Source organism: Schistocerca piceifrons, chromosome 4 (genome assembly GCF_021461385.2).
Source record: "Schistocerca piceifrons isolate TAMUIC-IGC-003096 chromosome 4, iqSchPice1.1, whole genome shotgun sequence".
In the NCBI taxonomy this organism is placed as follows: Eukaryota; Metazoa; Arthropoda; class Insecta; order Orthoptera; family Acrididae; genus Schistocerca; species Schistocerca piceifrons.
The window spans coordinates 795,296,364-795,323,749 of NC_060141.1; the positions used below are offsets into that span (position 1 = coordinate 795,296,364).

The 27,386-nt window shown below is 40.8% G+C and overlaps 1 protein-coding gene across 1 annotated transcript in view; it reads right to left on the minus strand.

Moving 5' to 3' along the window:
- The window catches only part of LOC124796173 (zinc finger protein on ecdysone puffs-like), an 85,457-nt gene extending 58,408 nt beyond the window's left edge, over positions 1-27,049 (minus strand). The window contains exon 1 of the mRNA XM_047260264.1: positions 26,725-27,049. Coding sequence (XP_047116220.1) covers positions 26,725-27,049 — 325 coding nt within the window. The remainder of the gene's footprint in view (positions 1-26,724) is intronic.
- Between the last annotated feature and the right edge of the window lie 337 nt (positions 27,050-27,386).

Consider the following 27,386-nt stretch of genomic DNA (forward strand, 5'->3'; position numbering starts at 1 on the left):
AACATTGTTTGTCGGAAAATCACGCCATGGAATATGACCGCACGAGGATTCTGGTACACACGTCGAGATACTGGGACAGCGTTGTTAGAGAGGCCATCGAAATTCGCACCAATGACGACCTCATAAACCGTGACTGTGGCTATAATCTTAGCAAGGCTTGGGAACCAGCGATCGGGTTAATCAAGAGTAAATCGAGCAAACGTATAGTTGTGACGACCACGGCGGACAGAGCCACCACCCCGACGTCATCTCAGACGCCGTCGCAATCTGTTCCACCGCGCGACCATGGCGCGGGGCGCGGACGGCGGAGGGAGCGCGCCGCGGGCGGAGGGTATTTAAATCGGCCGCCGCCGCGACCGAACCCAGTTCCCTCTGAGCAGCCATAGTGTATGGATCTCCGTGCCGGCACGTTCACAGGAGCTCAGTCCGTCAGTTCACCTGATGATGGCGACATGTATGATCGCCGAAATATTGTGCCCGTTGGACACTGTAGACCGGCAGCACACCCGTGGATATTTTGACTATCAAATACGCCGGGAGAAACTCAAGAATCACAATAATGAAACTTATTTTTTGTTTCTTTCTCACTATGTGAAGATAATGTTGGGGCTTGTAAAATGTATAATGATTCCGCAATAACATTTACATATTTAAAATTATGTAATATAATGTGAAATACATAACAAACCTTAGAATACCCAAAAAAAAAAAAAAAAAAAAAAAAAAAAATTGTAATTTAAAACTTTGAAATAGGGGCCATTCAATGGAATTTGTCAACATTTTAGTTTTTTTAAACAACTACATCGAAATGAACAGAATACCTAATAACGTAATCTGGGCTTTCCATAGTGGTTCACCTTGTCAATGAAAGATGGTGGCTTATTTTTTTAAATGTTCAGGGATGGGGAAATATCATCTATGGCCTCTACATAGTCACTGGTTTTGAAGTATCTTGCATTTGTTAATTTTAAACTCAGGTAAATGACCGAATGTTCAAAAAATGACACTTCATGAGGTTGAACATGTGGTCAGCTTACTGTAAGGCAGAAAAAAAGTGAGTGTATGTTTTAGGATGTTCGTGTATGTTAGACTCTGTGATGCTTATAACATCGAGATAATCACAGCACAGAAATCTCTCAGGTCTGTGGTTCCACATATCTTTGGAATACGGCAGGAGCACCACAAATAACAAACTAGAGCCTCTGGTGTTGGTAGATACTGAATGGAGTATTCAAATTGAGAAATCTTTGGCAGCCTGGGTGAAAAGATAATTTCAAAAATACCTCCAACAGATCGATTTTAGAGTAACATTTGTATCCTTTTAATTTATAGAAGAGCTCCTCAGAGTGTGGAATTGGCAGGATCAACCACCAACTGTGAACTGATTATTTTAAAATTTCCGCGCAGTCTCTGGGAACCATTTGGTTTGTGTACCACAACTAAAGGGGACACCCATGAATCAGACTAGGTAGGTGTCATCACTTGTTATTGAAGGCAGATGAGCTCAATTTTAATGCCTTCACACAGAACTTGGCATAAAGGACGTACCCTTGCAAAATGGGGAACTGCTTTGGATTGAAAGTGTATCTTGGGTTGCATGTCAGCAGCCAAGCCTAGCCATGAAGGAAAAAAAAACCTGGAAAATGTGTACAGAGATTGTCGACACCCTGTAAGGGAACTGTGGTTAGATACAAGATGAACTGTCTCATTAATGGCAAACTGTAACTGATTAAACGCGTTGAGACCAAAAATGTTATCTGTTGCAAGGGAATTAATAACAATTAAAGTGATGTGACAGAACATGCATTTATACATCACCTTCATTTGAAAACTGTCTCAAATGCCTAGTTAATGTTCACTGTAGGATGTAAACTTCTCTGAATAAATATGCAATGCCTGTGAACTGAACTCTATGTATGTGTTTCAATTTATCAGTGAAGCTGAGACCCCTACATCAACTTGAAAGAAAATAAGTTTGTTGAACATTTTCAATTCAATTAATAACTTCTAATGTGCACCTCTCTCAGAGTTTATGGCAGTTTTGATTTTGTTGACAGAATTCTGTTCCAGGTCCCTTGCAGAAACTACCCCTGTTGCCATATTTCCAACAGGGAACACCATTCATGATGCCTGGAGCATCAGTCGTGAGGATAGTCTAAAACAATGATGACAGGATGACAGCTTCCATTTGCAATTTGTTGAGGCACAAATAAAGAGCTATAATCGCAGAAGCGTGATTTGAATTTTGAACCCTGTCACTGAGTAGCTGTTTGCGAATTTCCTTGTCTGAATCATATTGGATAACACAGTCACAAATGACATATTCTGGGTAGCTTTTTACTTGTCTCATTCACACGCACAAAGTTACAGAGCCAACTTGAGCCTTTTTAGTTCTGCAATCCATTTCTGGTACAATTTGGAAGGTGATTTGTGGAGGCAGAAAGATTAAAGTCTGGAAAAGACAGTCTGTCCATGTTGTTTAACATGTGGAGCTTATGGAACAAACACAAAGGTCTTCAGAGGATCAGGACCAACAGATTTCTGGATCACTATCTTTAAAAGATGTGAAGAGGTGGCATAGTCATCAGAGATATACACCCAATCATCCTTGTCATCTTGAAAAATATGAATAGGGACACTGTTAGCTGCTGATATAAAAATATGATAAGACACTACTGCGTGGTGAGCTGTTGTCCATTTCATTCCTTCCTGCAATTTCAGCTGTTTTGATGTGTCTCCTCATGAGATTTGAGGAATTTAGGGAACCCTGGTTCCGTTGTGAAACATTATGGATATGTAGAACATTGTTATAACTGTTATAATGGTGTTTCTGTTTCCTCTATTTGAACAGAACCACAAATGACAGGTTCTGCACAGGTTAAGTGTCTGGTGCACAACAAATGATTCTGGCTGTCTGCAGTTACACATAAGATGAACACCATGAAATACAGGACGGTTATAATTAAAGTTAAACTTTCAAACCACTGTAGAAATAACATCACTGGTCATATTGACATCAAATTGCAACAGAATATTATTGGAGAAGGGGGAAAATGTATGGCAGAAGCAAAGTAAATAGTTACAAAATGTAGCAATAGATGGCACTGTAAGCACCATAATTTAATAGTTATTGACTACAAATGACAAATGAATCATACAAAAATACCTAAGGTAAACAAACTGTACTACTCAGTGTGCATGGGTGTACAGGTGTGATACTGTTAGTTACGTAAGTCCATCCACTACGGCAAGGTAATATCACATTGGATGGGAAAAACTGGTTTTTGTCTTGAGACCACAATCCGCATGAAAAGCATCAAGTAAAATCAAATCGGATTATTAATTTCCATATGACTGGTGCAAAACATGTTCAATATGCTGTCCACCATTTTCTGCAACAAGTTGAAATCAAGAAACAGCATGTTGCACAACTGATCGAAGTGTTTCCAGGTTCACATTCAGAATGTGTTGCGGAATGCGTGCCTTCAATGCAGCTAAGTTGGAACACTGAACAGAGCATCTTTCAGGTAGCGCCACAGCCAGAATTCACATGGACTGGGATGGCCAGGGGCTGATGATTCTAGCATTTCTGAAATGGCACTTCAGCACCTGCTTCACTGGATTTGCAACGTGCGAAGGTGTGCCATCTTGCATAAAAATAATCCCATCCACACACCCATACTGTTGAAGAGCTGGAATGACGACGTTGCGCAAAAGGCACTCATAACGCTTACCAGTGATGGTACAGGTAACAGGACCAGAAGAATTCGCCTCTTCGAGAAAGTATGTCCTATGATAAATAATGCCATAAACCTGCACCACACAGTGACCTTTTCAGGATGAAGTGGTACTGGCTGATTTACGTGTGGATTTTCAGTTGCCCATATTTGACAATTCTGCATATTGACGTATCCCGTCAGACGGAAGTGGGCTTCGTCTGTCCACAAAATCTTCCACAGCCAATCATCGTCCACTTCCATGTGAGCAAGAAATTCTAAAGCAAAGGTCTCTCTTGCTGGCAGGTCAACAGGAAGCAACTCATGCACATGGGTAATTTTGAATGGATAGCAAAGAAGGGTGTTTAGTAGGATTTTAAGCACTGTGCTCATGGGTATGTCCAATGTTCGCACAATTCTCCGTGTACTACATGTTTGCACACCATCACTCATCTCCTCCTGCATTGCTGTGGCCACTGCTTACACTGATGTCGAATCAATTTGTTTCCCCCCTCTTACCAGGTTACACAGAAAAAGAACCTGTCTCTCCAAATTTCTGAATCATTTTCTCCAGACCCATGTCAGTCATTGGATCAATGCCTTCAGTGTCCGGAACTTCTGCAGAGCAACATCTGCATGGTCATCATTCTTGTAATCCAGCTTTACAAGCAGAGCACAGTCCTGCATTGAGACAGTCACGGCGAATGTTGCAGACGTGCAAGGAGGAAAAGCCATGTACCCGACATGTTTTCATTTATGTATTCTGACACATATAGCACCATCTATTGATCAATTTTCACACTATTTTTTTCTTCTTCTGTCATACGTTTCCTCCCTTCTCCGATAATATTCCGTTGCAATTTGATGTCTGACCAGTAGTGTTATTTCTACAGCATTTTGAAAGTTTAACTTTAATTATAATCGCCCTGTACTTCAAGTACTTGTTTACACTCTAACAGCACTGTAATGTTATGAGAAATCCAGCCACAGACAAACATCAAACGTAGTTCGAGTTTACAGCATAGTTTGTCAATAGAATGATAATCAGCACATGTCTAGCAACCATGTAGTGATGAATACTAGACTGAATTGCTGTCGCTGAGTGGGCAACTGTATTTCGTTCTGGAGACCATGGAATCACATCATGTGTCATGATATGGTGAAGGAGGGCATGTCTATGCCTGTTCCTGAGCGCTCACTGTCTACTGCAAGTGTATGGGCCATTGGTTGTGAAGACGAGTGCATAGTTTTGTTCTCTGAGTTGCTGGCTACAACACAGTCTTTTTCATCCATGGCAATAATGAGAGGAGTCTACAAGCAATCATCTCAAAACTTTGAGCTTTGCATGTCTTGCAGCTGTGATGATATTTCACCTGTGCTGCTAAAAGAATGCGAAAGAAAATCATGCCTGTGGCAGACCTAACAAATAACTCACTCTGGCATAAAGAATTCTTTGACATCTTGAAAATCTCTGAAATTCTACAAGTGTATAAAAAAGAGAAAAAAAAGGACGCAAAAAATTACACATCAATATCATTAACTTAGTAGATTTTTAGAGGCAGTAATACTGATTCAAGCTGACGTGTGTTCAATAAAATTTAATGTATTCAGTAATCTACAGCACTGTATTAGGAAAGGGCGATCTACCTTAACAGCAGCATACTTTTATACATGAAATGTTAAAATGGATAAAGGAGACAAACAACAAGCAATTTTGTGGACATGGTGAAAGCTTTTTGTATTGTAAATCATAGAATTTTAATGCATGAATTAGAAAAACATGAGATGAGAGGAGTAGACTTAAAAATAGTTAACTGTTATTTAACAGACAGGGAACAAGAGTTCTAGACAAACACACACACACACACACACACACACACACACACACACACACACACACACACACAGAGAGAGAGAGAGAGAGAGAGAGAGAGAGAGAGAGAGAGAGACAGAAAACTTCCAGTGGGATGGGAATCAGTAGATATGATGTACATGTACAGACAAACAAATGATTATGGATGATTTACTCAAGAGAAGGAGCTTCACAAACTGAGCAAGTCAGTAATGCACTGAAGCACCTCTGGTTCTTATCTAACCAGTTATTCAGCTTGGTATTGATTGATAGAGTTGTTGATGCCCCCCTGAGCAATATCATACCAAATTCTGTTCAATTGGCACAGTAGGTTGTCAAAAGCCTGAGCTGGTTGGAGGGTCCTGCCTGTAATGCTCCAAACATTCTCAATTGGCGAGAGTTCCAGTAACCTTGATGAAGACATGCAGTAGAAACTCTTGCCATTTGCGGGCGGACATAATCTTGCTTAAATGTAAGACCTGGATGTACAGTATGGTCAACATACTGCTGTAGTGTAAGGGAGCCACAGATGACGACCCAAGAGGCCCTACCATGAAATGAAACAGCACCTCAGACCATCACTCCTGGCTGTCAGGCCGTATGGCAGACAACAGTCAGGTTGGTACCACACTGCTGTGTGGGGCACCTCCAGACAAATCTTCGGCCAGGAATCTCACTGACTGGAGTAGAATTGTCATCAGTGATCAATCAGCCCAATGCCCAGTGAAGATATGTCTGGAGATACTCCAGACAGCAATGGGCAGTGAAATACCAACCTGATGTCGCCTGCCATACGGCCTGACAACCAGTCTGAGAGGCTGGGATGCCATTTCATTTCATAGCAAGATACCTTTGCTTGTCATCTGCAGCACTGTGGTACATGAACAATAGTCTACACCCTATTTTATTTCTGTCCATGGTAAGCCATCCTGAGCTTACATTTCAGCAAGATAATGCCTGCCCACATGTGCTGAAAATGCTCAGAACATTGTGAGCAGGACCCTCGAACCACACTGGGATTCTCATAATCTAATGTGTCAGTTTGACAGAATTTAGCACGATATCCCTAAGGAGGACATCCAATAACTCTATCAATCATTGCTAAGCCAAATAATTGTTTTCAGAAGGGTCACAGGTGGACCAACACTTTATTGACTTGCTCAATTTGTAAAGCTTTCTCTCTTGAATACATCAGCCAATTTTTCTGAAATTGTAATCATATGCTCATCTGTATATGTACATCACACCTACTGATTTCCATCCCATTTGGGTAATTCCTTCATTGCCCTTTTTTTTTTTTTTTTTTTTTTTTAGAATGTATATAAGGAATGAACTGTTGCTGATGACTAAATCATCCTATAGTCTACTTTAATGTGATGTGCCTCAAGGAAACACATTAGGGCCATGGGAACCATGGAATATTTCAGTCTGCATTTAGCTTAGCCTGCACCTCTCAGTGATATGATTTGCCAGAAATGACACGTGGTTCAAGTTCATATTAAAACTACATATCTCCATTCCTCAGGAGGATACTGGTGTGTAGGTTTCAGGAGAGTACCTTGTCAGGATGTACATTGAAATGGGTGTCCAATACATGTAGGAATAAAACAGCCAGTTCAAGAGGTAAGAATACTGTATAATCTGAAATTATTTGTTACAGTGGGTGCAACCTTGGGTTAATGAACAAGTCATTACCGTATTTACTCGAATCTAAGTTGCACCTGAAAAATGAGACTCGAAATCAAGGGAAAAAAATTTTCCCGAATCTAAGCCGCACCTGAAATTTGAGACTCGAAATTCAAGGGTAGAGAATAGTTTTAGGCCGCACCTCCAAATCGAAACAAAGTTGGTGCATTGTAATATTAGACACAATTTAGGTCGAATCAATGACGATACAGCTACAGTAGTGTGGTTCGAGTCGTAAGTTTAGCAGTTAAGCTTTACCAGGTAGCCATTGCCATGCGTCAGGCGCTCCGTCCATATTTATACGGGTACCGGTACCCTTCCTTTTTCACGTGCTTCATCAGGTTTGAATTGATTGCTTATTTTTCTTTGATCTTATAACTGCCGTTCTCTTTGTTATAGGTGTTTACGTCACTCTAAAATGAAAACGCGTCACTGTACTGTGTCATGCCTTGTTTGCCACATACTGATAATGAGTGTTTACGGCCTGTCGCCGCTCGCGGCATGGCTTATGGCTTGCTTTTGTGCGTGATACAGCCGCTTGAAAGAAAGAGAGAGAGAGAGAGAGAGAGAGAGAGAGAGAGAGAGAGAGAGAGAGACTGCTATTTGTTGTTACTTACACTGCTGCTTTCTTTGATAATGATCAACAAGAACCAAATAATAGACTACGTATGATAGAAGACGTTCTGAACGAGAGTTTAGTGAAAATTTTTCTCCATTTGAAAATCTTTGCACACGCCTCTTTAGTACATAACATACTGCACAGAAATTAGAGTCATCTTAGATTTAAAAATCTAGTCAATTGCCGTGCCTTAGTTCAGACTGTATCACTTTTAGGCATAAGAATCATGCGAATATAAACATGACATGATACGTACATTCTTCCGCGTTTGCTGTTGTCTCATCTAGGTTTGTAGTTTATTAGGCAGACAGGATTTAAATGAGATAGCAGCAAACACGAAACAATACATGGCAAAATGTTTATGTTCGTATTATTCTTATGGCAAAGAGAATACTGCATGTGATTCACAATTCATAAAAGTTACTATTAGCAACCATATCTTCTCACAGGTAGGAAAAAATTCAGAATGTAAGAGTTGGCCATATTGACAAACATCCCGAATAGTCTTGCCAGTCAGATTTTTGTATTACATTGAAATGCTGCTACATTCGAAGATGAACAATACGGAATTTGTATTTACTTCGTTGGATAATGTATGAAAATGCAGTGATCGAAACTCGGGGCGGAGAAAAAAGCTCGTCTTCCACGTTTTTTTTAAATTTATTTACTGGCGCAGAGGTTTTGGCGCCAGTATTTATCTTTGTGCCTGCAAAGCATGCCTGTGTAGCGCTACATATATTTGACGGCAGAAGTTAGTTGTGGCGGCACCTACCAACATTTTTCAGAACTTCCGCTCGATTCTAAGCCGCAGGCCGTTTTTTGGATTTCAAAAATCGGAAAAAAAGTGCGGCTTAGATTCGAGTAAATACGGTAGTCAATCTCAGTGGTAGACAACTGGTGATAGAGTAAAAGCTGAAGGTCAATTGGGGGGTGGGGATTTCTGTTATGTCAAGCTGAAAGCTAAGAGCAGAGACACAGATGCCTTCTCAGAAGATGTTCTGCTTGCATATCTACCGTCAGCTTAAGATACCTCCTCCACTCATCTTCTCATCTTATTGGCTGCTACAGATGTCATGACCCATCTTTAACTAGAAAGAACCTTTTTCTGGCTGAAATTATTGTTGAATCTGCCATGTAGGCTATGGGATCAAGCACAAAAGTACTGCATGTGAAGAAATATTTTTAAACCGTTAAAATTATAATGAAAAGGATAGCTGCTACTCACCATATAGTGGGTATACTGAGTCATAGAAAGGCATGACAATAAGACAGTAGGAAAGTTAGCTTTTGGCCAACTCGGCCTTTGTCAAAAATAGAAAACACACACACACACACACACACACACACACACACACGACCACAGTCTCCGGCAGCTGGAGTCTGGCTCCATCCTGGATATTCCGTTGTTTGAATTGTTAATATTTCAGTCCCAGTACCCTCTCTATAGATGATGGCTTCCACACTGGGACAGGTTCGGTCCAATTGAAAAACTTGCCATTGAGCCATATGGAAGTATTATTATTATTATTAAATTACTACTACTACTACTACTACTACTACTACAACTATTACTACCACAATTTGTACGGAACTCAGTGCAAATATATATTTACTAAAATGGGCCCCAGCCTTCTTGAATCATGATAATTTATGGAAAATAAGAGGCAATTAAAAGTAGTAGCTAAGATACACAAGAAATAAGAGGGGTATCTACGATACAAAAGAGATAGCCTTGTAATAAAGTGATGTACATACGTAACTACAACATGTGTGGTAGAGAGAACTTCCACAGAATTACAAATAATAAAAATGGTGCAGAAGGCAGTCTACATATAATAGGAGCTACTACTTCCATTTTCTTTCTTTCTTTCTTTCTCTTTCTTCTTTTTTACAAGAGACTATCATTTGATTTTAAGATAGCTAATTTAAGACATCTTAAAGAAATGGTTTTATTCAATAGAATATTCCAAACTACTACGTAACCTTGTAACACTTTAGTGAATACAGAAATAAGCTTCTTTTTGTAACAGAAAACTGATAATTTCTGATCCTCTCTTCTTATATCAGTGTATGCATTTGTCTTTTACTGGTAACAGGAGTACAATTAGTACAAATGTGTACATATGTGGGACAAAGCTATGACAATGTCTAAAAACTGATTTTTAGGGGGACACCAAATAAATAAATATGCCTTGGACCAAGGTATATACCAAGCCAGATGTGCAGTGGTTAGCATGATTTCCCTAAATCACTGCAGGCAAATGCTTTGATAGTTCCATTGAAAGGGCACACCCGCTTTCTTTCCCCACCCTGGAAACACTCAGAGCTTGTGTGCCATCTCTAATGACCTTGATGTCGACAAGATGTTAAACCCTAATTTTTTTTCTGTCTTTCCAAGCTATAGGGCTCATTTTACAGAGAAGATTTTGACCTTTGCACATGATGTGGTCAGTGGGTTTCCATCATTGCAAGAACATCATTGATTACAATTCTACAAATGATAAAAATATACCTAACTGCTGAACTAAAAAAACATGAGCTAGCCACTCTGTAGCACACTAAAAACCTCCAATCCAAAGGCTTAGAGCAGAGACTACACAAAGTTTTAAAAGCCATATTCCATTCATCTTGTTGGATTGAAAATATACGACATACAATAAATTTGCTGCTGCTTTCTTGTCCCAACATGAAGTTAAACTGCTAAAATGTGATGTGCAGTACTTTTAATGCTATAGGCATTACATACACAGAGGTTGTTCTACTTAAGTACGAAACTAACAATGGAAACTCCCCATCGACCCCCTTCAGATTTAGTGGTAAGACAGCTCAGTGGATAGCTCATCATAAACTGAACACAGTTCAAGGACAAAAAGAGGAAGAAGGTATAATGAACTGTGAAAAAAGAAGCAACATTTGAAACAGTGAACAGTCCAAGCTCAAGATGTGCAAAAAATGGCTCTGAGCACTATGGGACTCAACATCTATGGTCATCAGTCCCCTAGAACTTAGAACTACTTAAACCTAACTAACCCTAGGACATCACACAACACCCAGTCATCACGAGGCAGAGAAAATCCCTGACCCCGCTGGGAATCGAACCCGGGAACCCAGGCGCGGGAAGCGAGTACGCTACCGCACGACCACGAGCTGCAGACAAAGATGTGCAAAGTTAAAAACAATAGAATACCTACGGTGTCATGGTTATGTGGTCACCATGTTGGACTGTGTTCAAATGTCCCTTCTGTGCCATTTTTTTTTTTTTTTTTTTTTTTTTTTAAAGAAAAAAATCCATTGGTGTGTGTGTTTGTTATATTCAAATTTGTGTCTGTGTAACATCTGTTTGCAACAGCAAGGTGTAACAAAGGGACCTCCAGACGTACATACCTCCTGTTAGTTCTACACAAGTACCACATGTTACAACTCTTGTGATCTGTTTTGGAAGTTTGACTCTAATTCCTTTATTGTAATGTAGTTCACACTGATCTATTTGTTGTTTTCATTTCTGTGAGAGGTCTACGTGGCATCTTGTTTGCTCTCACTATTTATTACATTTACTTTTGACGGTAAAATATTCTCACCACATAACTCATATTCTATAACCGTTTTATAATACGACAATTGCCAAGACTACAGAAGAAGAGAAATGTCAATGGCCAGATGGAAAGTTCATAATTTTGTGGTGAGGGGGAAAAAAAAGAAAGAAAGAAGAGAAGAGGCATGAGGGAGATTTGAACTAGGATCTTCCACATTGCAGTCCAACACAATAATCACACAACCACAATGCCATGATTCCTGCAATTCACTCTATGTTGCAAATCTTGAGCTTGGATCATTCAGTGTTTCTATTTTGCTTCCTTTCTCACAGTTCAGTACACCTTCTTTCTGTTTTCATGCTTGATCTGAGTTCAATTTTTGATGGGCTATCAACTGGGCCTTTATACCACTAAATCTGAGGGGGATGCAATGGGGAGCTTCCTTTGTAAGTGTAAAAGGATAGTGCCCAATTTATAGGCAGATCAGGATGAGATCAACTCTCTGCAATGATTGGAGGAAGGTATGTTATGGTAGACCAGCCAATTTCACAGGCTGCAGCTACATGTTCATCATCTGTCATTCCTCCTTCCACCTAAAAATAACTCTCTAACTCAATAGTAAGATGACAGCCTGCAGGGGAATGGCACACTGAGACATACTGTGTTTACTGAAGGCTCCTTAGTTGTTTACAACTGACTGCTCTTTTCCCTGTTTGTAATGTGCCATGGTGTTCAGCAGAATAGTATTTGTCATTCAGTGGTTGTAGCAAGAAGAGAATACTATTAATTTTGTATTATTTTTGCTACTAAATACATCTGTTGTGTCACCTTTAAAACATCAATACAAAATTTCTTCTTCAATAATGCTTTAGCCACTCCAGTTCCTTCAGGATTGCATGCAGTTCAGCACCAAATACTTGAAAATCATTAAAAATATGGATCCTAAAGACATACTTGAGGAAAACATATGAATAGTCAGAGTTATCTTTTGCTATTAATCATCAGTGTAAACAGGCCGTAAAAAAATGAACAGCACAAATTGCACGACACAGTCCTCATACATAGATGAAGATATTATGCTATATGAACATTGGTCTGGAAATGCTTTGTTTCCATATTAAACTCATTTTCTCCAACTCATTAATAACAGGAAACACATAAGAACAGAACATTAGAACCATAGTGAACAAGCACTCTTGGTGACATCTGGTTACACAGTTCACTGACGTGACTCAACATCTCTGCTATGTGGTGAATGGCAAGTTTCCTTTCATAATATTGTTACTGGCAGTATTTTGATTTTTATGTCCCTGTTGCAATGCAACGTACATCATTGTTTGTTTATAGGTAACATGAACCGTTCCAGTGATCAGTCCGACTGTTGCAAGCCCATGGTTACTACATTCAGTTAATCACAGACAGGGCTCATGCAATGGCAGTGTACACAAACACAGAGATGGCAGATGCCCATTTGATGTATGGATTAGCTGACAGCAATGGTATTCACACCCAATGTTTATACTGGGAGAAATTTCCACAGCAGGATAACATTTGAAGCCATTTATCATCAATTTACAGAAACTGGGGCATTTCAGCCTGATACTCATGACCAGGAGAGACAAGAACGACAAGGAGACCGCAAAGAGGAGCAGCAATTCTTCATGCAGTTGACGGTGACCCTAGTGACAGTGCAAGACATGTAGCTGCAAAACTGAATATTGAGGACATGACTGTCTGGCAAGTGTTACACGAGGATCAGCTGTATCCATACCATTTACTGCATGTGTAGGCACTACCAGCAGCTGATTTTCCTGCACAGGTATTTTTCTGTGAATAGTTTATTCAACAAACTGTTGTTTTAGTGCAACCAAGCTCTTCACAGATGAGGCATCATTTCAGCGAGATCAGATTGTAAATTTTCACAATCAGCATTTACGTGCAGACGTCAGTCCTCATTCAACTGTTGAAGCAAGTCATCAACAAAGATTTTCTATCAATGTTTGAGTGGGCATTGTTGGTGACTGTTTGGTACGGCCTCACTTTCTTCCACCCAGGTTCAACAGACAAAATTATCACTATCTTGTAGAGAATGTTCTACATGATCTGTTAGCAGATGTGCCTTTAGCCGTGGGAAAAAACACGTACTTCACGCATGATGGAGCAACTCGTTATTTTAGCATCAATAATAACAAATTTGGTGACAGATGTACAGGTAGAAGTGCACCAACTGCCTGGCCTCCACCCTCTCTGGACCTAAATGAACTGGACTTTTATTTGTGGGCGTATTTGAAAGCTCTTGTGTATGGAACCCCAGTACAAGATGTTCAGAGTCTCTGTACCCGTATTATGGAAGGTTGGGAAACCATACGCAATACTCCAGGGATGCATCAGCGCATCCAAGATTCACTACATGGCGAGCTGATGCATGTGTCAATGCCCATGGAGGGCACATTGAACATCTCCTGTGAGAATGTGTTGCATGTGGTACGCTGGTGAGTTCCGTTCATGTACCTTTCCCATGATTAATGAGTTGGAGAAAATTAGTTGTAACATGGAAACAAAGCACTTTCATATAATACAATTTCTTCACCTATGTGTGAGGAATGTGTCCCGTGATGTGTGCCATACATTTTTGTTATACGGTGTATATAGGGTGTCCCAGAACTGTTGCAGAAAACTTCTAGAGGAGGTGGGGCAATAATAATGACTGACAATTGCACAGCAACCAATGGCCACAAGTATTGTCGTATGGTGCTAGGTGGTGCTGCACATGAGAGTGCTGGAAGGGAACTTGATAACTTCCTCATTCCAGTGCCAGTCAGCACATTGAGTGCAATGACAAGCCACTGGATGCATTTACCCAGAAATGCTTCCCAGACAGTTATGGATCATCACACCCTAGTTTGTTTGCACATCTGCACCAAAATATCTGTGAGTACAGGTCACTAAGAAGTGGCAGAGCTAACGAGGTCAGGCCATGATTGGCACATTCAATCATTAGGTAAGAAAGTGTGTTGAATGCCTTGGAGACTAATCCAAGCACCAGCAAATGTACTGTTGCCTTGGTCATAAGAATGTCTCATAGTGGTGGCCAATGTGTTTGAACACTGAGTGCTTACATGATGTGATAGATCCTATTTTGATTTAGCCATGAAGTATGTTATTCAGTCAGTTTTGGAATATTGTGCAGGGCAAAGATGCAATATAAACATGCCTACACCAAAAAGAGTTACATACAAAAAGAAAGATAAACATATATCTGTAATCTAATGTTTCCTCAAGTTGATATCAAATTTTTCACTCTTCAACTATTTGTCTCTTCCCGTTCATGATTCTGAGTGGACATACTGAGTATATATCAGACAATAACATATGTATATTTGTTTAGAAGTTTTTACTATCTTCCAGAAACGGAGGCAGTTTCTTTCATTTCTAAATTGCTCATCCTGAAAATGGTAAACGGATACACTGTAGCCTGCAATCTTCAGATATAATGGTGACATTATTTATGATTGCATTATACTGCGTTCTTTACCATGGAGATAGACGATACTTCCTTTTCTCCAAGAAAGAAGAGCTAATTATCGCTCTGTGCAAAGGAGAGTTAATATAGTAATCAATTTAGACTGTTACAGTGGTATCATACTGACAGACTGTGGAAGTGCAAACTCAGACACATGAATTTCTGCTGGTGAAAGTCTCCGCTAGCCACATACCTCGAAATAATCCACATTATTTGCACCTCCTTAAGGCACCGGTACTTAAATACCAGTATAACTGGTGACCATAAAAAGGATGGTGCCAAGTATAGGGAATTGAATCAATTAAAATATATAAAACATGTAAAAAAATTCCACTGTATTAATTATCTATTGTTTTCTTTGTTACATGAAACAACACTGCCAAGAGAAGGAGAGGAAGGATCACAAGAGAAGGATATGCCTAGATGAAGAATAAAATTTCTATGGAAACCATTAGAAAAAAATTGTGAAACCCATTGAGAAAATAGGAAAATTCAAACTAACAGCTTGCATAGCTGCACTTGCTAGCGCCTCACTTGTATCTAACAGCAGTAGTACCTCTCTCCCCTCCCATCCTAAAAATTGGAACATTTAAAGAGTAGTAAAATAGTGTATTTATTAAAACCTACTTTTTGGTTGATAATTTTTAATAAGTTTACGTGCGACAACAATGAGTTGCAGTATATGTTTGTAACACATCACAGGATAATTTAGAAAATTTTCTCAGGGTAATTAAGACAACCATGCCTCCATCCTTGCTACCCTCCCTGTTTTCCTTTCCCTGTTGCTTCATAACCTGGGTTGTGAGTAACTGAATCCACTTTCCCCTCTTCCCTTTCTTTTCCCTCTCTCCTCCCTGATGAAGGAACAAAGTTCCGAAAGCTAGGAACGTAAATTTTCTGTTCTGCTTTGTGTATCTATCGGCTGTACTGAGCTGAGGTAAGTACTGGCCAGCCCCTCTATCTCTTTGTTAGTATTTGTTTCACATATAAGCTATCTCCCCCCCATGAACCACGGACCTTGGCGTTGGTGGGGAGGCTTGCGTGCCTCAACGATACAGATAGCCGTACCGTAGGTGCAACCACAACGGAGGGGTATCTGTTGAGAGGCCAGACAAACGTGTGGTTCCTGAAGAGGGGCAGCAGCCTTTTCAGTAGTTGCAGGGGCAACAGTCCGGATGACTGACTGATCTGGCGTTGTAACAATAACCAAAATAGCCTTGCTGTTCTGGTACTGCGAACGGCTGAAAGCAAGGGGAAACTACAGCTGTAATTTTTCCCGAGGGCACGCAGCTTTACTGTATGATTAAATGATGATGGCATCCTCTTGGGTAAAATATTCCGGAGGTAAAATAGTTTCCCCATTCGGATCTCTGGGCGGGGACTACTCAGGAGGACGTCGTTACCAGGAGAAAGAAAACTGGTGTTCTACGGATCAGAGCGTGGAATGTCAGATCCCTTAATCGAGCAGGTAGGTTAGAAAATTTAAAAAGGGAAATGGATAGGTTAAAGTTAGATATAGTGGGAATTAGTGAAGTTCGGTGGCAGGAGGAACAAGACTTTTGGTCAGGAGAATACAGGGTTATAAATACAAAATCAAATAGGGGTAATGCACGAGTAGGTTTAATAATGAATAAAAAAATAGGAGTATGGGTAAGCTACTACAAACAGCATAGTGAACGCATTATTGTGGCCAAGATAGACATGAAGCCCACGCCTACTACAGTAGTACAAGTTTATATGCCAACTAGCTCTGCAGATGACGAAGAAATTGATGAAATGTATGATGAGATAAAAGAAATTATTCAAATAGTGAAGGGAGACGAAAATTTAATAGTCATGGGTGACTGGAATTCAAGCGTAGGAAAAGGGAAAGAAGGAAACATAGTAGGTGAATATGGATTGGGGCTAAGAAATGAAAGAGGAAGCCGCCTGGTAGAATTTTGTGCAGAGCATAACTTCATAATAGCTAACACTTGGTTTAAGAATCATGAAAGGAGGTTGTATACATGGAAGAACCCTGGAGATACTAAAAGGTATCAGATAGATTATATAATGGTAAGACAGAGATTTAGGAACCAGGTTTTAAATTGTAAGACATTTCCAGGGGCAGATGTGGACTCTGACCACAATCTATTGGTTATGACCTGTAGATTAAAACTGAAGAAACTGCAAAAAGGTGTGAATTAAAGGAGATGGGACCTGGATAAACTGAAAGAACCAGAGGTTGTACAGAGTTTCAGGGAGAGTATAAGGGAACAATTGACAGGAATGGGGGAAAGAAATACAGTAGAAGAAGAATGGGTAACTTTGAGGGATGAAATAGTGAAGGCAGCAGAGGATCAAATAGGTAAAAAGACGAGGGCTAGTAGATACCCTTGGGTAACAGAAGAAACATTGAATTTAATTGATGAAAGGAGAAAATATAAAAATACAGTAAATGAAGCAGGCAAAAAGGAATACAAACGTCTCAAAAATGAGATTGACAGGAAGTGTAAAATGGCTAAGCAGGGATGGCTAGAGGACAAATGTAATGATGTAGACGCTTATCTCACTAGGGGTAAGGTAGATACTGCGTATAGGAAAATTAAAGAGACCTTTGGAGAAAGGAGAACCACTTGCATGAATATCAAGGGCTCAGATGGAAACCCAGTTCTAAGCAAAGAAAGGAAAGCAGAAAGGTGGAAGGAGTATATATAGGATCTATACAAGGGCAATGTACTTGATGACAATATTATGGAAATGGAAGAGGATGTAGATGAAGATGAAATGGGAGATATGATACTGCGTGAAGAGTTTGACAGAGCACTGAAAGACCTGAGCCGAAACAAGGCCCACAGAGTAGACAACATTCCACTAGAACTACTGACAGCCTTGGGAGAGCCAGTCCTGACAAAACTCTACTATCTGGTGAGCAAGATGTATAAGACAGGCGAAATACCCTCAGACTTCAAGAAGAATATAGTAATTCCAATCCCAAAGAAAGCAGGTGTTGACAGACATGAAAATTACCAAACTATCAGTTTAATAAGTCACAGCTGCTAAATACTAACGCAAATTCTTTACAGACGAATGGAAAAACTGGTAGAAGCCAACCTTGGGGAAGATCAGTTTGGATTCCGTAGAAATGTTGGAACACGTGAGGCAATACTGACCGACTTATCTTAGAAGAAAGATTAAGGAAAGGCAAACCTACGTTTCTAGCATTTGTAGACTTAGAGAAAGCTTTTGACAATGTTGATTGGAATACTCTCTTTCAAATTCTGAAGGTGGCAGGGGTAAAATACAGGGAGTGAAAGGCTATTTACAATTTGTACAGAAAGCAGATGGCAGTTATAAGAGTCGAGGGGTATGAAAGCGAAGCAGTGGTTGGGAAGGGAGTGAGACAGGGTTGTAGCCTATCCCCGATGTTATTCAATCTGTGTATTGAGCAAGCAGTAAAGGAAACAAAAGAAAAGTTCAGAGTAAGAATTAAAATCCATGTAGAAGAAATAAAAACTTTGGGGTTCGCCGATGACATTGTAATTCTGTCAGAGACAGCAAAGAACTTGGAAGAGCAGTTGAATGGAATGGACAGTGTCTTGAAAGGAGGGTATAAGATGAACATCAACAAAAGCAAAACGAGGATAATGGAATGTAGTCGAATTAAGTCGGGTGATGCTGAGGGAATTAGATTAGGAAATGAGACACTTATTAAAGTAGTAAAGGAGTTTTGCTATTTGGGGAGCAAAATAACTGATGATGGTCGAAGTTGAGGGGATATAAAATGTAGAATGGCAATGGCAAGGAAAGCGTTTCTGAAGAAGAAAAATTTGTTAACATCGAGTGTAGATTTAAGTGTCAGGAAGTCGTTTCTGAAAGTATTTGTATGGAGTGTAGCCATGTATGGAAGTGAAACGTGGACGATAAATAGTTTAGACAAGAAGAGAATAGCAGCTTTCGAAATGTGGTGCTACAGAAGAATGCTGAAGATTAGATGGGTAGACCACATAACTAATGATGAGGTATTGAATAGAATTGGGGAGAAGAGGAGCTTGTGGCACAACTTGACTAGAAGAAGGGATCGGTTGGTAGGACATGTTCTGAGACATCAAGGGATCACAAAATTAGTATTGGAGGGCAGCATGGAGGGTAAAAATCGTAGAGGGAGACCAAGAGATGAATACACTAAGCAGATTCAGAAGGATGTAGGCTGCAGTAGGTACTGGGAGATGATGAAGCTTGCACAGGATAGAGTAGCATGGAGAGCTGCATCAAACCAGTCTCAGGACTGAAGACCACAACAACAACAACAACATAAGCTATCTGACAGGCAAACTCGCAAGTGTGATATTCCTGCTATACAGGGTGTTACAAAAAGGTATGGCCAAACTTTCAGGAAACATTCCTCACACACAAATAAAGAAAAGATGTTATGTGGACATGTGTCCGGAAACGCTTAATTTCCATGTTAGAGATCATTTTAGTTTCGTCAGTATGTACTGTACTTCCTCGATTCACCGCCAGTTGACCCAATTGAAGGAAGATAATGTTGACTCCGGTGCTTGTGTTGACATGCAAGTCATTGCTCTACAGTACTAGCATCAAGCACATCAGTACGTAGCATCAACAGGTTAGTGTTCATCACGAACGTGGTTTTGCAGTCAGTGCAATGTTTACAAATACGGAGTTGGCAGATGCCCATTTGATGTATGGATTAGCACGGGGCAATAGCCGTGGCGCGGTACATTTGTATCGAGACAGATTTCCAGAACGAAGGTGTCCCGACAGGAAGACATTCGAAGCAACTGATCGGCGTCTTAGGGAGCACAGAACATTCCAGCCTATGACACGCGACTGGGGAAGACCTAAAACAACGAGGACACCTGCAATGGACGAGGCAATTCTTCGTGCAGTTGACGATAACCCTAATGTCAGCGTCAGAGAAGTTGCTGCTGTACAAGGTAACATTGACCACGTCACTGTATGGAGAGTGCTACGGGAGAACCAGTTGTTTCCATACCATGTACAGCATGTGCAGGCACTATCAGCAGCTGATTGGCCTCCACGGGTACACTTCTGCGAATGGTTCATCCAACAATGTGTCAATCCTCATTTAAGTGCAAATGTTCTATTTACGAATGAGGCTTCATTCCAACGTGATCAAATTGTGAATTATCACAATCAACATGTGTGGGCTGACGAGAATCCACACGCAATTGTGCAATCACGTCATCAACACAGATTTTCTGTGAACATTTGGGCAGGCATTGTTGGTGATGTCTTGATTGGGCCCCATGTTCTTCCACCTATGTTCAATGGAGCACGTTATCATGATTTCATACGGGATACTCTACCTGTGCTGCTAGAACATGTGCCTTTACAAGTATGACACAACCTATGTATGGTTCATGCACGATGGAGCTCCTGCACATTTCAGTCGAAGTGTTCATACGCTTCTCACCAACAGATTCGGTGACCGATGGATTGGTAGAGGTGGACCAATTCCATGGCCTCCACACTCTCCTGACCTCAACCCTCTTGACTTTCATTTATGGGGGCATTTGAAAGCTCTTGTCTACACAACCCCAGTACCAAATGTAGAGACTCTTCATAGTCGTATTGTGGACGGCTGTGATACAATACGCCGTTCTCCAGGGCTGCAACAGTGCATCAGGGATTCCATGCGACGGAGGGTGGATGCATGTATCCTCGCTAACAGAGGACATTCTTGAATATTTCCTGTAACAAACTGTTTGAAGTCACGCTGGTATGTTCTGTAGCTGTATGTTTCCATTCCATGATTAATGTGATTTGGAGAGAAGTAATAAAATGAGCTCTAACATGGAAAGTAAGCGTTTCTGGACACATGTCCACATAACATATTTTCTTTCTTTGTGTGTGAGGAATGTTTCCTGAAAGTTTGGCCATACCTTTCTGTAACACCCTGTATAAATTGCGATATTCTATCAGTAAAAGTTTATTGATGCTTTGTCACTATGCATTTTTTCAGCAACAGCTACAACATGGGATTCTGTTATGGGGTAATTCAACAGGCACTAACTGTGTATTCAAATGGCAAAAAAAGCAATTAATGTATACAAGGATTGGGTCCAAGAGAAACCTGTAACGAGCACTTCAGCCTATTAAACATAATGACCTTCCTAAGTCTCTATATGTATAACTGCTTAATATACGTAAATGAAAATAAACAACAATTTACACAGAGAATAAATTTACATTTGCACTGCATACTTGATATACCGTATCTAGGCTGTCACTGACACACAACAGTCACAAACATCTAAGTCTAAAGTTATATAACGAACTGCCACAATTAGTCAAAACCCTCACCCTCTTTAAATTTAAGGAGGTATTAGACATGTGGTTTCAAAATAAAGCATATGACTCAATTGAAGAATATCTTGGAAGTAATTTGGAAGGAATGTATAAACAATGAAATAATGTAACTATGATTAACTAAATGTGTACAGCTGTATAATAAATTCTCGAATGTAAACTGTATAATGATTATTACTGAAATCTTCTGATTAGTAAGAAGTTTATGTATTTATATAATAGAGGGAAACATTCCACGTGGGAAAAATATATCTAAAAACAAAGATGATGAGACTTACCAAACAAAAGCGCTGGCAGGTCGATAGACACACAAACAAACACACAAAATTCAAGCTTTCGCAACAAACGGTTGCTTCATCAGCAAAGAGGGAAGGAGAGGGAAAGACGAAAGGATGTGGGTTTTATGGGAAAGGGTAAGGAGTCATTCCAATCCCGGGAGCAGAAAGACTTACCTTAGGGGGAAAAACAGAACAGGTATACACTCGCGCACACACACACACATATCCATCCGCACATACACAGACACAAGCAGACATTTGTCCAAACTCTTTGCCTTTACAAATGTCTGCTTGTGTCTGTATATGTGTGGCTGGATATGTGTGTGTGTGTGTGTGTGTGTGTGTGTGTGTGTGTGTGTGTGTGTGAGTGTATACCTGTCCTTTTTTCCCCCTAAGGTAAGTCTTTCCGCTCCCGGGATTAGAATGACTCCTTACCCTCTCCCTTAAAACCCACATGCTTTCGTCTTTTCCTCTCCTTCCCTCTTTCCTGATGAAGCAACCATGGGTTGCGAAAGCTTGAATTTTGTGTGTGTGTGTGTGTGTGTGTGTGTGTGTGTGTGTGTTTCTATCAACATACCAATGCTTTTGTTTGGTAAGTTACATAATATTTGTTTTTAGATATATTTTTCCCACGTGGAATGTTTCCCTCTATTATATTCATATCATTAATATGAACCCAAAAATTACGTTTGTTATTGTCACTGTTGCATTTCGAAATCTTTTCTGTCATCTTACTTTCTCTTTCTGTTTATGCAAGTAGTTTTACTTTGTATTCACCTTCTCCTTTTTACCGTAATCTACCATAAAATTTTATCCTGCCTATATATACTCAATAATACGTAACCCACTTCCAAACAATTAAAAAAAAAAATCCGCTTTCAACACTACCGCTGCTATAAAATCCACCGTTCCCAGTTCACAAACAGTTCCTATCACCTATTAAACAACCATTTCAGCTAGTTCTAACAACTTTCGCTTTATTTCCATTTCCATTTTTCCCACATCACTGATCATTTTTAGCCGCTTCCCACAGGTTTTAACGTCATTATTTCTTCGTCAGACAATTGTTAGCCTCATTTTCATAATCTGCCACCACAATACCACTCCTTTTAATACATTTACACGCAGTTTTTTCGAAATTTTCCCAAATTTCTCCACCCTTTAACGTGTTTTGGCGGCAACACAACCACCTAACCTTTGTGCACATCGCTGTTTACCAACCCAAGTTCACCACAGGATCAACATTGCTCAGCTTTAACCAACACTTTTTCGACTTTTTTCACACCAGATCTCCAGCTGCTTTCTAGTTCACCTTTATCTCTCCCCATATATTTTTATTTTTATTTTCCTTTTCATTTCAGTGTTATGTTACACTTTCCACCTTCTAATACCATGTCACCCTCACAACATCCCCACAATGACCCCATTCAGTTTTAATTATATTCCCTCCGCAAACATGCCTTCGCCCTAGCCAGATTACGCTCCCATATTTTATTTACTCAGGCTTGTCTGACATTTGGCATTACCCCCAAAGGCCTCACACTTAAAGTTCCCATCTCTGGCTGTAACCCTTCTTTCCATCAGTCCCTATACCAGTTCCAAACTGAACAATCCATAGGCCTAACCCACCTAATCCTTCGCCTACACATCAACTCAGCCAATGAACACACCCGTCAACTCCTATCCTTAATAAAAATCCTCAATCTTTCCTCTCCCACATCCACACCGGCTGTTCAGAGCATCCTCCTACAGGCCAACCGGAAATTAGAACAGCATGCCACCCTCCACCTCAAAAAACTATCCAATCTCCTGGTTTCCCACCTCCGGAAAAGCAACTCACTCACCCTCCACAACCTTTCCAGCAAACCTCAACCTCCTCTCATTGCAGCAAACCTCAACCTCCTCTCATTGCACACACACCCAGTCTCTCCCATCTACTCAATCTCCCACTTCCAGCTCCACTCCCCCAAAAACCTCAAAATTCTAATCATCACAATCTGGAACCACAAAACCCTAATTCAGTAGTTAACCTTTCCTCCAAACCTCTCTCCCAATCCGAAACCTCTGTCCTATCCAAAGGCCTTACCTTCAGCCCTACTCCCAGATTCAAACAAACAGCCCTCGTCCTACACTCGTACTCTCTGCTGGAAATATCACTTTGCCACGAAGAAAAATAAACCTAATTCTACTCCTAATGATCCAACTCCCCAAGACACTATCCTAATTGAACCCTGCCTGGAACAGTTCCGTCCTCTGTCACAGCGGGACCCACCTCCTCTTCCTCAAAATCACCCTCTTGAAACCTTCCAGGAATTTCTCACTTCCAGCCTTGCCTCTCAAGCTTTCTTGAAAAACCTTAATCCTACTCCCAACATCACCATTGCTGAAGCCCACAGGCTATCCGTGATCTGAAGGCTGACCGATCCATTGTCTTTCTTCCGGCAGACAAGGGTTCCAAGACGTGGTACTTGATCGTTGGGAGTATGTGGCTGAGGGACTGTGTCAGCTTCCAGACGACACTACATACAAAGTTTTCCAAGGTAATACCATTCCTGACGTCCCGACGGAGGCTCAAGGACTCCTCAGAACCTTAGGCCCCTTACAAAACCTTTCACCTGACTCCATCAACCTCCTGACCCCACTGACACACCACACCCCTACCTTCTACCTGCTTCCTAAAATTCACAAACCCAATCATCCCGGCCATCTCATTGTAGCTGGTTACCAAGCCCCCACAGAATGTATCTCTGCCTACGTAGATCAACACCTTCAACCCATTACGTGCAGACTCCCATCCTTCATCAAAGACACCAACCACTTTCTTGAACGCCTGGAATCCTTACCCAATCTGTTAGCCCCGGAAACCATCCTTGTAACCATTGATGTCACTTCCTTATACACAAATATTCCGCACGTCCAGGGCCTCGCTGCGATGGAGCACTTCCTTTCATGGCGATCACCTGCCACCCTACCTAAAACCTCTTTCCTCATTACCTTAGCCAGCTTCATCCTGACTCTCAACTTCTTCACTTTCGAAGGCCAGACATACCAACAATTAAAGGGAACAGCCATGGGTACCAGGATGGGCCCCTCATATGCCAGGCTATTCATGGGTGGCTTAGAGGAAGCCTTCTTGGTTACCCAGGCCTGCCAACCCAAAGTTTGGTACAGATTTATTGATGACATCTTCATGATCTGGACTCACAGTGAAGAACAACTCCAGAATTTCCTCTCCAACCTCAACTCCTTTGGTTCCATCAGATTCGCCTGGTCCTACTCCAAATCCCATGCCACTTTCCTTGACGTTGACCTCCATCTGTCCAATGGCCAGCTTCACACATCCGTCCACATCAAACCCACCAACAAGCAACAGTACCTCCATTATGACAGCTGCCACCCATCCCATATCATACGGTCCCTTCCCTACAGCCTAGGTCTTCGTGGCAAATGAATCTGCTCCAGTCCAGAATCCCTGGACCATTACACCAACAACCTGAAAACAGCTTTCGCATCCCGCAACTACCTTCCCGACCTGGTACAGAAGCAAACAACCTGAGCCACTTCCTCATCCCCTCAAACCCAGAACCTCCCACAGAAGAACCCCAGAAGTGCCCCACTTTTGACAGGATACTTTCCGAGACTGGATCAGACTCTGAATGTGGCTCTCCAGCATGGATACGACTTCCTCAAATCCTGCGCTGAAATGAGATCCATCCTTCATGAAATCCTCCCCAATTCCACCAAGAGTGTCTTACCGCCGTCCACCTAACCTTCGTAACCTCTTGGTCTATCCCTATGAAATCCCCAAACCACCTTCCCTACCTTCTGGCTCGTACCCTTGTAACCGACCCCAGTGTAAAACCTGTCCTATGCACCCTCCCACCACCACCTACTCCAGTCCTGTAACCTGGAAGGTGTACACAATCAAAAGCAGAGCCAGGTGTGAAAGCACCCATGTGATTTACCAACGGACCTGCCTACACTGTGAAGCTTTCTATTTGGGAATGACCAGCAACAAACTGCCTATTCGCATGAATGGACACAGGCAGACAGTGTTTGTTGGTAATGAGGATCACCCTGTGGCTAAACATGCCTTAGTGCACGGTCAGCACATCTTGGCACAGTGTTACACCGTCCGGGTTATCTGGATACTTCCCACTAACACCAACTTATCAGAACTCCGGAGATGGGAACTTGCCCTTCAATATATCCTCTCTTCCCGTTACCCACCAGGCCTCAACCTCCGCTAATTTCAAGTTGCCGCCGCTCATATCTCACCTGTCATTCAACAACATCTTTGCCTCTGTAGCCTCTGTACTTCCGCCTCTAATGACATCTCTGCCCAAACTCTTTGCCTTTACAAATGTCTGCTTGTGTCTGTATATGTGTGGCTGGATATGTGTGTGTGTGTGTGTGTGTGTGTGTGTGTGTGTGTGTGTGTGTGTGTGTGTGTGTGTGTGTGTATACCTGTCCTTTTTTCCCCCTAAGGTAAGTCTTTCCACTCCCGGGATTGGAATGACTCCTTACCCTCTCCCTTAAAACCCACATGCTTTTGACTTTCCCTCTCTTTCCCTCTTTCCTGATGAAGCAACCGTGGGTTGCGAAAGCTTGAATTTTGTGTGTGTGTGTTTGTGTTTGTTTGTGTGTCTATCAACATACCAACGCTTTCATTTGGTAAGTTACATCATCTTTGTTTTATATATATATAATGAAAAAATGTAGGTTCCAATCAGGATGTTATAGAAGTTAAGCGAGATAGCCGGGATCTGTTGAACACATTTGAAAATAACTATTTTTTGACAATAAGTACATATTTTCCAGACTAAAATAAGATACTACTTTTGCATGCAATTCCATGTTGTATTTTGATAAATTTCTTAATGTGAAACTCCTGTAACATATGTCAATTTAAAAACAATGAACCACTATTACACGTACGCTGTGCTTTTATCTAGGATATTTTTGCAATGACAAATTAAAACGAATTTTGTTGGAATAATAAATATGGTAAATTCACTAGAGATATTTCAGCCAAAGTATCCCATTATTATAAAGTATGAGCCAACGCACTTTCAAAATTATAACTAAGATCTGATAACAAAAGTCAGTCAAATGGGGAAAGTGTGCCTCTAAATTCCACTGTAAAGCAAAATTAGAAGAAAGTCATTAAGCATTACTTACCTACCGGAACATCAGAGTTATATTCAGGTAAATCGGTTTGCTGCTGTGCTTCTTTTTCATCAGCATGTTTACTTTTAGCGTCTTTGGTGCATTCAATATTACCAATACATTCATCTGCTGACTGTTGGTCCGTGTTTATATTGACTTCATGTTCAACACTTCTTGTCTCAACGGCCTTCTCTCGTTGGTCATTGTTGTGAATGCTGCTTTCTCCTTCCTCTCTTTCTTCATCATTATCATGAATGTCACTATCACCATCACTACCACTACCCTCCTCCTCCTCCTCCTCCTCCTCCTCCTCCTCCTCTTCCTCCTCCTCCAGCATTTTCTCTTCTTCCTCCTCTTCCTCTCGGAAGCTGCGGAGCCTATGATTTCTCTCACCAGCTGCAAATGTTTTACAAATGAAACATTTCGATTAGTATTTCTTCTATCCATAATCATTCAGGGACTATTAAAACAATAAGGGGCATAAAGATTTGAAAAGGTTCCGGAACTTCAAGAGAACATCACTTTTTCAATAATGCTATGCAATAAGTCCCAAAATAAGTTTATTTCAGTCTGCAATTGACAGGTTGAGTCACATTGGATGACCTAACATCCCTTTTTTTTGTGAATGATTACACATACTGAAATGCGGTTTTCAGCAAATGTTTGAGTGTTGA